Source organism: Leguminivora glycinivorella, chromosome 22, assembly GCF_023078275.1.
Source record: "Leguminivora glycinivorella isolate SPB_JAAS2020 chromosome 22, LegGlyc_1.1, whole genome shotgun sequence".
Classification (NCBI taxonomy): Eukaryota; Metazoa; Arthropoda; class Insecta; order Lepidoptera; family Tortricidae; genus Leguminivora; species Leguminivora glycinivorella.
Window position 1 is genome coordinate 2,071,357 of NC_062992.1, and position 11,635 is coordinate 2,082,991.

General features: G+C 44.8%; 1 protein-coding gene across 1 annotated transcript; it reads left to right on the forward strand.

Annotated features, from left to right (window-relative positions):
• The first annotated feature begins 282 nt into the window (after positions 1-282).
• LOC125238068 lies at positions 283-10,836 on the forward strand. The gene is made up of 4 exons (XM_048145357.1): positions 283-366; positions 1,264-1,422; positions 2,266-2,418; positions 10,666-10,836. Exons 1-4 carry the CDS (start codon positions 283-285, stop codon positions 10,819-10,821), a joined length of 552 nt encoding a protein of 183 aa, XP_048001314.1. The 3' UTR covers positions 10,822-10,836.
• Positions 10,837-11,635: the final 799 nt, after the last annotated feature.

An 11,635-nucleotide genomic window follows, 5' to 3' on the forward strand; every position in this document is an offset into this window, starting at 1 on the left:
CCGGCCTTAAGCTTCCTAAGACTCAGACTCAGTGTTGAATTTAGATCTCTTTTTCCCATTGAATTTAAAATTCGAATTTCTTTCTTTTTTTTTTTTAGAGAAACTCCGGATTTAGGAGGTTTAAGTGAGGAGTACGCTAGTACTATAAAAAAAAATGACATGAACAATTCGAAATAAATTTACTACTGCAAAATGCATTTATTTTCTGACCGTTTTCAAAACGCACGAAATGCACATCCGATTTCCGACAAGGCCGACATCATTGACAATATAACTTCTGCGATGTCGTTCGGTTGCGCACGCGCTCTGCGCGCGGCCATCTTTGTCGGTCTGGCTTGTGCGAATGCTGATGCTGCAAGAACACTGGTTAGTACGGTCCAAGGAAATTCTAGAACCCTGTCTTATTGACATTGTGCTTTAGTTTCCATGGAAGTTGCTTTGAGGTCTACTGTAAAAAGGTTCTAAAGTGGCCTAATAGGTATTAAAATTGAGTGACCAAAGACACTCAGTATGTATGTTCTTAAACTACGTCCATTAGAGATGTATGGGCACCTTGCTTGCGGCGGTCGTTGGAAATAATTTTACACTATAAAATTTTACATGGAAAAGCCCACAATATAAGGAAACCACGAGTGATGCATATAGGGAATATTATAGCTTTCGGAGATAGATTTTTCAGGGCCTCGCGACTAAAAACACAAAACGAAAAACTATCGTCCCTCTATCACTCATTACTGTTGACATAGGCATCTATGCAGCACATTATCTTGACAGGTAGGGACTTCTAATATCGCTAAACAAAATTATCGATTCTCGTTCTATAAACTACCTGTCAAGAAAATTTGCCCGATGGATTCCTATGTCTGCTCATTAGTGCATAAAAGCGTCTCTTCAGCTAATGATCTATGCTGCATCCTCGGCTGAAGACCTCAAACGTTGGTTTAGGGTTGAAACCCTGGGGCTGCGGGGGCCTAGTGCGCGTCGTCCCTATGAGGAGCTGTCCAAGCGCCTCATAGACGCATCTGGTAACCAGAGGGCTGGCCAGTATTTCGCTCAGCGGATAAGTATAGCTATCCAACGCGAAATGCGGCCAGCCTTCCTGGGCACCTTACTCACTGGCGACGATTTGAGCCAAAATTTTTATTTGTAGATAAATGTAGATAAGTAATAGTATAAGTTTTTATTTGTAAGTTTTTGCTATGTTGTTCTTTAAATAGTTATGAATAAAAATACATGTATCACCTTATCTGATGAATATTCCAGACGTACTACGTAGACTTCGAACGTACCAACGTAACGTACTTCAACCCGGAGTACTACGTGTACGTGAATGCCAGCGCCAGCCGCTACGGTCGCAGAGATCCCATACACTACGTCCATATACATGGAGAGACGAGGGTGCCTTTCGGAAACAATGTTACTGTGAGTTTGATGAATAAATAAAATTGTCAAGAATATGCACATACGTGCATTTAGATAGATATATACATAGAATAGTCTTTATTGGCACACGGCACACCTCAGCAAAAGATATAGAAAAAAGATACAGTGGAGACAAAACAAAAGATTATAAATAAGGGCAGACAACAGGCGGTCTTATCGCTAAAGAGCGATCTCTACCAGACAACCTTTGGGTAGCGGAAATAAAAAAACATAATCAAAAAGAGTAAGTGCTTCGAAATAAAAAATCATAATTATTCTAATTTGCCCCGTGTGGTGACGGGTTAAGAATTTCACCGCCCCCTTTCTTCCCGTGGGTGTCGTATAAGGCGACTATGGGATATGGGTTAAATTGTGGCGTAGGCGAGAGGCTGGCAACCTGTCCCTGCAATGTCACAGTTTCGTTTTCTTTCAACCCCTTATTTGCCAAGAGTGGCACTGAAGCTTTAGTAGTTTCATGTGTTCTGCCTACCCCTTTATGGGATACAGGCGTGATTGTATGTATGTATGTATGAATTGTAAATTCATTATACGCGATTTAATCCTATAACTATATGTATATATTTTTATCCATTGTCTTTATGGTACCTTGTACAAATTACTAGATTTTGTTACCCTCTTTAACTCTTTCCATTTACTCAAAGGTTAACTGGAAGAAATACCTCTATGGGATAAGTTCGCCTTTATACTTCGCATCTCAATGTATGTTATTTTTAATGTGTTTTTGTACAATAAAGAGTTACTACTACTACTTAATCCGTTTCCATAGTTTTATATCGCGGTAACCGAAGACAATATTTTGACTGTCAAAATGATTAATTTCAGATAAACATATACATCTACGAGTTCTTAAGCAACGAGTACCGTCGAAGCTTCGTAGAGATGCATTACAGGACTTGCGACTTCATTGACAAGGACACAGTCTTCAGACCTTTCATCAAACACGCCTTGCCTGACGTCGGTTGTCCTTTCCCGGTGGTTAGTAAAGTTATCTAACATTAATTGCGATACAGCGAGGAAATGTCGCCAGTATCCTTGGTACAATGTAATGATGTGCAAGTTGCGGAAAATTTCCAAAAAAAATTTAAATTTGAGCTGGGCAACTTACCCAACGAGCAAGATCTGGGCCAAATTTTGTAATTATTTTCATGTATTTTTTTTAATACTACGTCGGTGGCAAACAAGCATACGGCCCGCCTGATGGAAAGCGGTCACCGTAAGCTATGGACGCCTGCAACTCAAACAGTGTCACATGCGCGTTACCACCTCATTAGAAACTTGTACATTCCCTTTTGCTGTGTTAAGTACACAGCAAAAAGGAGTGTACAAGTTCCAAGAAGGGTTCGGGTTGCCGACGACTCAAAGACAAAAGAAAAGGAGAAAGTGATATTTGTGTGTTAATTTGAGCCGATACAGGCTGAGAATAAATTTAAAAGTGACAAGTATCTGTCTTGGTATAGACTTGAACTGACGGCTGGATCGATCTTCTAGTGCGCTGCCACGTGAGCCACCATCAAGACTTCAACCAAGGCAGCAAATAAATGTGTGTACGGTAAAATGTCCAACTTTGTCGATTGCTATAAAGCCGCTTTGTCAGTTTTTTTTTTTTTTATATATACTACGTCGGTGGCAAACAAGTATACGGTCCGCCTGATGTAAAGCGGTCACCGTAACCTATGGACGCCTGCAACTCAAAGAGTGTCACATGCGCGTTGCCACCCCATTAGAAACTTGTACACTCCCTTTTGCTGTGTTAAGTACACAGCAAAAAGGAGTGTACAAGTTCCAAGGAGGGTTCGGGTTGCCGACGACTCAAAGGACAATAGACGGAACAAGTTAGTTCCGTAAGTCCTCCCGTCATCAGCACACCGCACCCTCGTTGAGCTCTGGCAGCCTTACTCACCGGCAGGAACACAACACTATGAGTAGGGTCTAGACTATGGGTAGTTTATTCATATAAAAATAAAAGTAAATTTCGCTTTAATGATAACCGACAACGTGAGACGTTTTACTAAACACACTCACAAATTTATTCTAAGCCTAGCAGATATCTATATAATATAAAGCTACAACCCGACTGACATTTTTCCAAAAATAGGCAGAAGGGGAATATGAAGGTGGCAGTGTTTGGTGTGGTCGTATAGAGTTTGGTCCTGCGACCCCGGATAGATAAGACCGTCGGTCTACCGGTTCCGGGTAAAAAAATGTTGGACGGCCTGGCCAAACGGCTGGAGTTAGCCGGGGAGTGTTCGACCAAATGTCATAGAGGACCCTGGGCAGTTTTTGACGCCGCCATTTTTTTTTCAAAATGGCCGACTTTTTTTTTGACGATTTTTCAAGTTTGTCGTAGAGAGCTCAAATTTTGGTCATAGAATCTCCAAGTGGCCTCGATTCGAATGAAATAAAAAAAAATTGAAAAGTGCTACAAATGTGGGAAAACTGGCCACTTTTATTTTGTATGGCAACTTTTAAACCGTAAGAGATAGCCGGGGGGTGCTCGACCAAATGTCATACAGGTATCCGAGTAGAAAAAAGTTGCATTAAAAAAAAATCAAAATGGCCGACTTTTTTTTTTTGAAAATTTTCAAAATGGTCCTAGCGCGCTGAGATTTGGCACACGGGTGGACGGTCGCGCTAAGATTAGTATTCAAAAAGAAAATTTTGAAAAATTCAAAATGGCGGCCTTTGAGGGCCAATTGAAATTTGAATGGAGGTTTTTCTTTTAATTACCATAGCTCCGTAACGGTACAAAGAAGTGAAAAGTGCTCAAACAAATGTTATACAGTCACCCGAGGTCCATCGAATGGCATTAAAAAAAAATCAAAATGGCCGACTTTTTTTTTTGAAAAATTTCAAAATGGTCCGAGCGCGCTGAAATTTTGCACACGGGTAGACAGCTACCCCAAGATTAGTATACAAAAAGAAAATTTTGAAAAATTCAAAATGGCGCCCTTTGAAGGCCAATTGAAATTTGTATGGAGGTCCTTTTTTTAAATCCCCATAGCTCCGTAACGGTAGGGAAAAGGTTAATAGTGCTTGAACTAATGTTGTACAGTTATCTGAGTTCCATCGAATGGCATTTACAAAATTTCAAAATGGCCGACTTTGAAATTTTTTTTTTTATTTTCGGTCCGAGCGCGTTCAAATTTGGCACGTGGTAAGAACGGGGGCCAAAAATAGAAATGAGAAAAAAAAAATTTGGAAAAGTCAAAAACGGTGGCGAGAGGGGACAAAGTCAAATTTCCCTACCAGTTTGTATGGAGGTTTTTTTTTAAATCCCCATAGCTCCGTAACGGTAGGAAAAAGGTTAATAGTGCTTAAACTAATGTTGTACAGTTATCTGAGATCCATCGAATGGCATTTACAAAATTTCAAAATGGCCGACTTTGAAATTTTTTTTTTTTATTTTCGGTCCGAGCGCGTTCAAATTTGGCACGTGGTAAGAGCGGGGGCCAAAAATAGAAATGAGAAAAAAAAATTTTTGGAAAAGTCAAAAACGGCGGCGAGAGGGGACAAAGTCAAATTTCCCTACCAGTTTGTATGGAGGTTTTTTTTTTAAATCCCCATAGCTCCGTAACGGTAGGAAAAAGGTTAATAGTGCTTAAACTAATGTTGTACAGTTATCTGAGATCCATCGAATGGCATTTACAAAATTTCAAAATGGCCGACTTTGAAATTTTTTTTTTTTTTATTTTCGGTCCGAGCGCGTTCAAATTTGGCACGTGGTAAGAGCGGGGGCCAAAAATAGAAATGAGAAAAAAAATTTTTGGAAAAGTCAAAAACGGCGGCGAGAGGGGACAAAGTCAAATTTCCCTACCAGCCTGAGGGAGCGTTCCACAGCCCAACGGTCATTGCTCCGGTCCGAGGTCCGAGCTGCGTACAGACAGTGCTCCCAAGCAAAAAATATAAGTAAAAGTGTCTAAAAAGCGACGCGGAGGTTCGAAACCCAGCGAAGGCCGAAGGCCGAGCTCCGCGTAGGGCCGAAGGCTCGGAGCGTCCCTGAGAGGGGCGCCAACTTCGCTACAACCCCCACAGTAACTATGCGGAGGGCCGAAGGCCCGGAGCGTGTCTGAGGCTCCCAAGCACGCGAAGGCCGCAGGCCGAGCTGCGGGCAGAGAATGCTCCCAAGCAGAACAATAATAAAAGTGTCTAAAAAGTGGCCTCCGGCCCGCCGCGGAGCTTCGAAATCAAGCGACGGCCGAAGGCCGAGCTCCGCGTAGGGCCGAAGGCCCGGAGCGTCCCTGATCGACTCGCCGGCGGTCCGGGAAGTCGGAGCTTAAACACGACCCAATAGTAAAAGTGTCTTAGAGAAGCGAAACGACGGGCCGGAGGCCGCAGGCCGCAGGCCCGTCGTGAGCTTCTCAAGACACTTTTACTATTGGGTCGCGTTTAAGCTCCAACTTCCCTACAACCCCCACAGTAACTACGCGGAGGGCCGAAGGCCCGGAGCGTGTCTGACAGGCTCCCAAGCACGCGAAGGCCGCAGGCCGAGCTGCGGGCAGAGTGCTCCCAAGCACGCGAAGGCCGCAGGCCGAGCTGCGTACAGACTGTGCTCCCAAGCAAAACAATAACAAAAAGTATCTAAATAAGCGAAGCGGCGGGCCGAAGGCCCGACGCGGAGCTTCGAAACCCAGCGAAGGCCGAAGGCCGAGCTCCGCGTAGGGCCGAAGGCCCGGAGCGTCCCTGATCGGCTCGCCGGCGGTCCGGGAAGTTGGAGCTTAAACACGACCCAATAGTAAAAGTGTCTTAGAGAAGCGAAACGACGGGCCGGAGGCCGCAGGCCGCAGGCCCGTCGTGAGCTTCTCAAGACACTTTTACTATTGGGTCGTGTTTAAGCTCCAACTTCCCTACAACCCCCACAGTAACTACGCGGAGGGCCGAAGGCCCGGAGCGTGTCTGACAGGCTCCCAAGCACGCGAAGGCCGCAGGCCGAGCTGCGGGCAGAGTGCTCCCAAGCACGCGAAGGCCGCAGGCCGAGCTGCGTACAGACTGTGCTCCCAAGCAAAATAATGACAAAAAGTATCTTAACAAGCGAAGCGGCGGGCCGAAGGCCCGACGCGGAGCTTCGAAATCCAGCGAAGGCCGAAGGCCGAGCTCCGCGTAGGGCCGAAGGCCCGGAGCGTCCCTGATCGGCTCGCCGGCGGACCGGGAAGTTGGAGCTTAAACACGACCCAATAGTAAAAGTGACTTAGAGAAGCGAAACGACGGGCCGGAGGCCGCAGGCCGCAGGCCCGTCGTGAGCTTCTCAAGACACTTTTACTATTGGGTCGTGTTTAAGCTCCAACTTCCCTACAACCCCCACAGTGACTACGCGGAGGGCCGAAGGCCCGGAGCGTGTCTGACAGGCTCCCAAGCACGCGAGGCCGCAGGCCGAGCTGCGGGCAGAGAGTGCTCCCAAGCAATTAATCAAACAAGCAAAGCAAAAAAACAAAAAAGCATAGCTCAAAAACAAAAAGCATAAGCATAGCTCTAAAACAAAAAGCATAAGCATAGCTCAAAAACAAAAAGCAAAAGCATAAGCAAAGCACAAAAGCAAAACAAAAAAAGAACACCGCGGGGCCCTCGGGCCCCGCGCACCTTTAAAAAACTAGTCTATATAATATAAAGCTACAACCCGACTGACATTTTTCAAAAAATGGGCAGAAGGGGGATTTGAAGGTGGCAGTGTTTGGTGTGGTCGTATAGAGTTTGGTCCTGCGACCCCGGATAGATCAGACCGTCGGTCTACCGGTTCCGGGTAAAAAAATGTTGGACGGCCTGGCCAAACGGCTGGAGTTAGCCGGGGAGTGTTCGACCAAATGTCATAGAGGACCCTGGGCAGTTTTTGACGCCGCCATTTTTTTTTCAAAATGGCCGACTTTTTTTTTGACGATTTTTCAAATTTATCGTGGAGTGCTCAAATTTTGGTCGTAGAATCTCCAAGCGGCCTTGATTCGAATGAAATAAAAAAAAATTGAAAAGTGCTACAAATGTGGGAAAACTGGCCACTTTTATTTTGTATGGCAACTTTTAAACCGTAAGAGATAGCCGGGGGTGCTCGACCAAATGTCATACAGGTATCCGAGTAGAAAAAAGTTGCATTAAAAAAAAATCAAAATGGCCGACTTTTTTTTTGAAAATTTTCAAAATGGTCCTAGCGCGCTGAGATTAGGCACACGGGTGGACGGTCGCGCTAAGATTAGTATTCAAAAAGAAAATTTTGAAAAATTCAAAATGGCGGCCTTTGAGGGCCAATTGAAATTTGAATGGAGGTTTTTCTTTTAATTACCATAGCTCCGTAACGGTACAAAGAAGTGAAAAGTGCTCAAACAAATGTTATACAGTCACCCGAGGTCCATCGAATGGCATTAAAAAAAATCAAAATGGCCGACTTTTTTTTTGAAAAATTTCAAAATGGTCCGAGCGCGCTGAAATTTTGCACACGGGTAGACAGCCACCCCAAGATAAGTATACAAAAAGAAAATTTTGAAAAATTCAAAATGGCGCCCTTTGAAGGCCAATTGAAATTTGTATGGAGGTCCTTTTTTAAATCCCCATAGCTCCGTAACGGTAGGGAAAAGGTTAATAGTGCTTGAACTAATGTTGTACAGTTATCTGAGGTCCATCGAATGGCATTTACAAAATTTCAAAATGGCCGACTTTGAATTTTTTTTTTTTTTTATTTTCGGTCCGAGCGCGTTCAAATTTGGCACGTGGTAAGAACGGGGGCCAAAAATAGAAATGAGAAAAAAAAAAAATTTGGAAAAGTCAAAAACGGTGGCGAGAGGGGACAAAGTCAAATTTCCCTACCAGTTTGTATGGAGGTTTTTTTTTTAAATCCCCATAGCACCGTAACGGTAGGAAAAAGGTTAATAGTGCTTAAACTAATGTTGTACAGTTATCTGAGGTCCATCGAATGGCATTTACAAAATTTCAAAATGGCTGACTTTGAAATTTTTTTTTTTTATTTTCGGTCCGAGCGCGTTCAAATTTGGCACGTGGTAAGAGCGGGGGCCAAAAATAAAAATGAGAAAAAAAAATTTGGAAAAGTCAAAAACGGTGGCGAGAGGGGACAAAGTCAAATTTCCCTACCAGTTTGTATGGAGGTTTTTTTTTAAATCCCCATAGCTCCGTAACGGTAGGAAAAAGGTTAATAGTGCTTAAACTAATGTTGTACAGTTATCTGAGGTCCATCGAATGGCATTTACAAAATTTCAAAATGGCCGACTTTGAATTTTTTTTTTTTTTTTTTTTTTTTTTTTTCGGTCCGAGCGCGTTCAAATTTGGCACGTGTGGCAAGAGCGGGGGCCAAAAATAGAAATGAGAAAAAAAAATTTCTGGAAAAGTCAAAAACGGCGGCGAGAGGGGACAAAGTCAAATTTCCCTACCAGCCTGAGGGAGCGTTCTACAGCCCGACGGTCATTGCTCCGGTCCAAGTTCCGAGCTGCGTACAGACAGTGCTCCCAAGCAAGAAAATATAAGTAAAAGTGTCTAAAAAGCGACGCGGCGGGCCGGAGGCCGCAGGCCGGAGGTCCAACTTCCCTACAAATCCTGCAATCCCCACAGTAACTACGCGGAGGGCCGAAGGCCCGGAGCGTGTCTGACAGGCTCCCAAGTACGCGAAGGCCGCAGGCCGAGCTGCGGGCAGAGTGCTCCCAAGCACGCGAAGGCCGCAGGCCGAGCTGCGTGCAGACTGTGCTCCCAAGAAAACAATAACAAAAAGTATCTAAATAAGCGAAGCGGCGGGCCAAAGGCCCGACGCGGAGCTTCGAAACCCAGCGAAGGCCGAAGGCCGAGCTCCGCGTAGGGCCGAAGGCCCGGAGCGTCCCTGATCGGCTCGCCGGCGGACCGGGAAGTTGGAGCTTAAACACGACCCAATAGTAAAAGTGTCTTAGAGACACTTACTTTAGAGTGTCTCAAGACACTTTTACTATTGGGTCGTGTTTAAGCTCCAACTTCCCTACAACCCCCACAGTAACTACGCGGAGGGCCGAAGGCCCGGAGCGTGTCTGAGAGGCTCCCAAGCACGCGAAGGCCGTAGGCCGAGCTGCGGGCAGAGTGCTCCCAAGCACGCGAAGGCCGTAGGCCGAGCTGCGTACAGACTGTGCTTCCAAGCAAAACAATAACAAAAAGTATCTTAACAAGCGAAGCGGCGGGCCGAAGGCCCGACGCGGAGCTTCGAAACCCAGCGAAGGCCGAAGGCCGAGCTCCGCGTAGGGCCGAAGGCCCGGAGCGTCCCTGATCGACTCGCCGGCGGACCGGGAAGTTGGAGCTTAAACACGACCCAATAGTAAAAGTGTCTTAGAGAAGCGAAACGACGGGCCGGAGGCCGCAGGCCGTAGGCCCGTCGTGAGCTTCTCAAGACACTTTTACTATTGGGTCGTGTTTAAGCTCCAACTTCCCTACAACCCCCACAGTAACTACGCGGAGGGCCGAAGGCCCGGAGCGTGTCTGACTGGCTCCCAAGCACGCGAGGCCGCAGGCCGAGCTGCGGGCAGAGAGTGCTCCCAAGCACGCAAAGGCTAAAGCAAACAAGCAAAGCAATAAATCAAAAAAGCATAGCTCAAAAACAAAAAGCAAAAGCATAAGCAAAGCACAAAAGCAAAACAAAAAAAGAACACCGCGGGGCCCTCGGGCCCCGCGCACCTTTAAAAAACTAGTTTCTGTTAATATTAACCTTTTAAGGTTGCAGTGGGTTTCCCCAAACCTATCGGCGCGGAATCGGCACCAGCTAACCAAACGACCGATCTAGCCTAGCGCGCAGAGACCCTGCCTGCTAAGCTGCGGTCCCAGGTTCGAATCCCGGTAAGGGAATTTATTTGTGTAATGAGCACAAATATTTTTTCCTGTGTCATGGATGTAAGTAGGTATGTATGTAAGAGTTTTGAATGATTCACGGTTATTTTCATTAGACTTATATTGACCGGGATATAGACCGTGATTACCTTTTTAACATCCACCCGCCTTCGTCAGTTTTCCGTGATCATGATGCATGCAACTGCGTCGAAATATCGGGAGCTCGACAAAAATCAAAAAGGTAATCACGGTCTATATCCCGATCAATATAAGTCTAAGGTATATGTATGTATATCGTCGCCTAGAAACCATAGTGAAGAAACTTACGCGTCGTCGTCGCTAAACGCATCCGTGCGCATGTTTTTACTAACGAGCGATTTTTGGTCAGCTGAAGCCAATTCCTTGTCGATATGTTTGGGGTGACCCTAAATCGCCATTTTTCTTTAACAGGGTGCGTATCATTTTATGAACCTATCATTCCCGGATTTTCCCCTACTGCGGTCTTTTCCCTTCAAAAAGGGCCGTCTGTTCATCGAGCAGCGTGGGCGCACAGCGCGCATCCTCAACGGCTTCATAGATATGGAAGTCAAACAGAGATGGCGCTGATCTCAACTTTTTTGACCGACTTCCAAATCTCACAAGGAGGAGGTTTTCACTTCGATTGTATTTTATTTTATATTTTCTAAAAACATCTGTAATATATTATCTGTACCGATTTTGGATATTATTTTTTAAATTGAATGAATTTATGAAATAAAACTATAGAAACTGATTATATCGCGTATAATGAATTTACAATACATTCCGAGGCTTCGAACCCTTTAGAACGTTTGTGGTCAACATATTGGACCCGTTTTTCTCAAAAGCCAGTTATGATGATAAGAATAATAAGGAATAGAGAGAACTCTGGAACCGGACCAGGAACTGAACGTCAACGTTACTGAAGGTAGGTTAATCTTTTACCTTAGGGCCGGTTGCATCACACCGTCTGTTACCGTTAAAGCTTTCGTTAAATTCTATTGTATGGGAAGTTCCATAGTCGCCTGCTGCGTGACGATGATGTGTCTGTCAAATGTTGTTGATGCAACTGGCCCTTAATATTACAAATATCAATATATGCGTTCTCATTTTAAATGGCTTAAGAGACTTTCAATACAATCATTATAAAAACCGTAAACAAATCTAACTAATTATCACTCTCCACTATTAGCAATGCACGGTCGAGAAGTTTCCAAAGTCGCAGAACATTCCTCATGAGAATTTTCGGTAACTACTGAGAATGTTCTCGAGAACGAGAATTTATCAGAATACTTACTAACTTCGTAGTTTATACCATAATTTCGTCGAACTCAGCAAGTCAAGACGTAGTCCCGTGGTAGTGCGCTGGCTTCGGATGCCGATGTTCTCAGGTTCGATCCTT

What these genes read in the sequence shown, in the direction of transcription:
- LOC125238068 (XM_048145357.1), top strand. Translation starts at nt 283, where the DNA reads ATGTCGTTCGGTTGCGCACGCGCTCTGCGCGCGGCCATCTTTGTCGGT. An exon ending in CTTTCGGAAACAATGTTACT is followed by an intron (nt 1,423 to 2,265) that starts GTGAGTTTGATG and finishes GATTAATTTCAG; the next exon opens with ATAAACATATACATCTACGA. An exon ending in TCGGTTGTCCTTTCCCGGTG is followed by an intron (nt 2,419 to 10,665) that starts GTTAGTAAAGTT and finishes TTTCTTTAACAG; the next exon opens with GGTGCGTATCATTTTATGAA.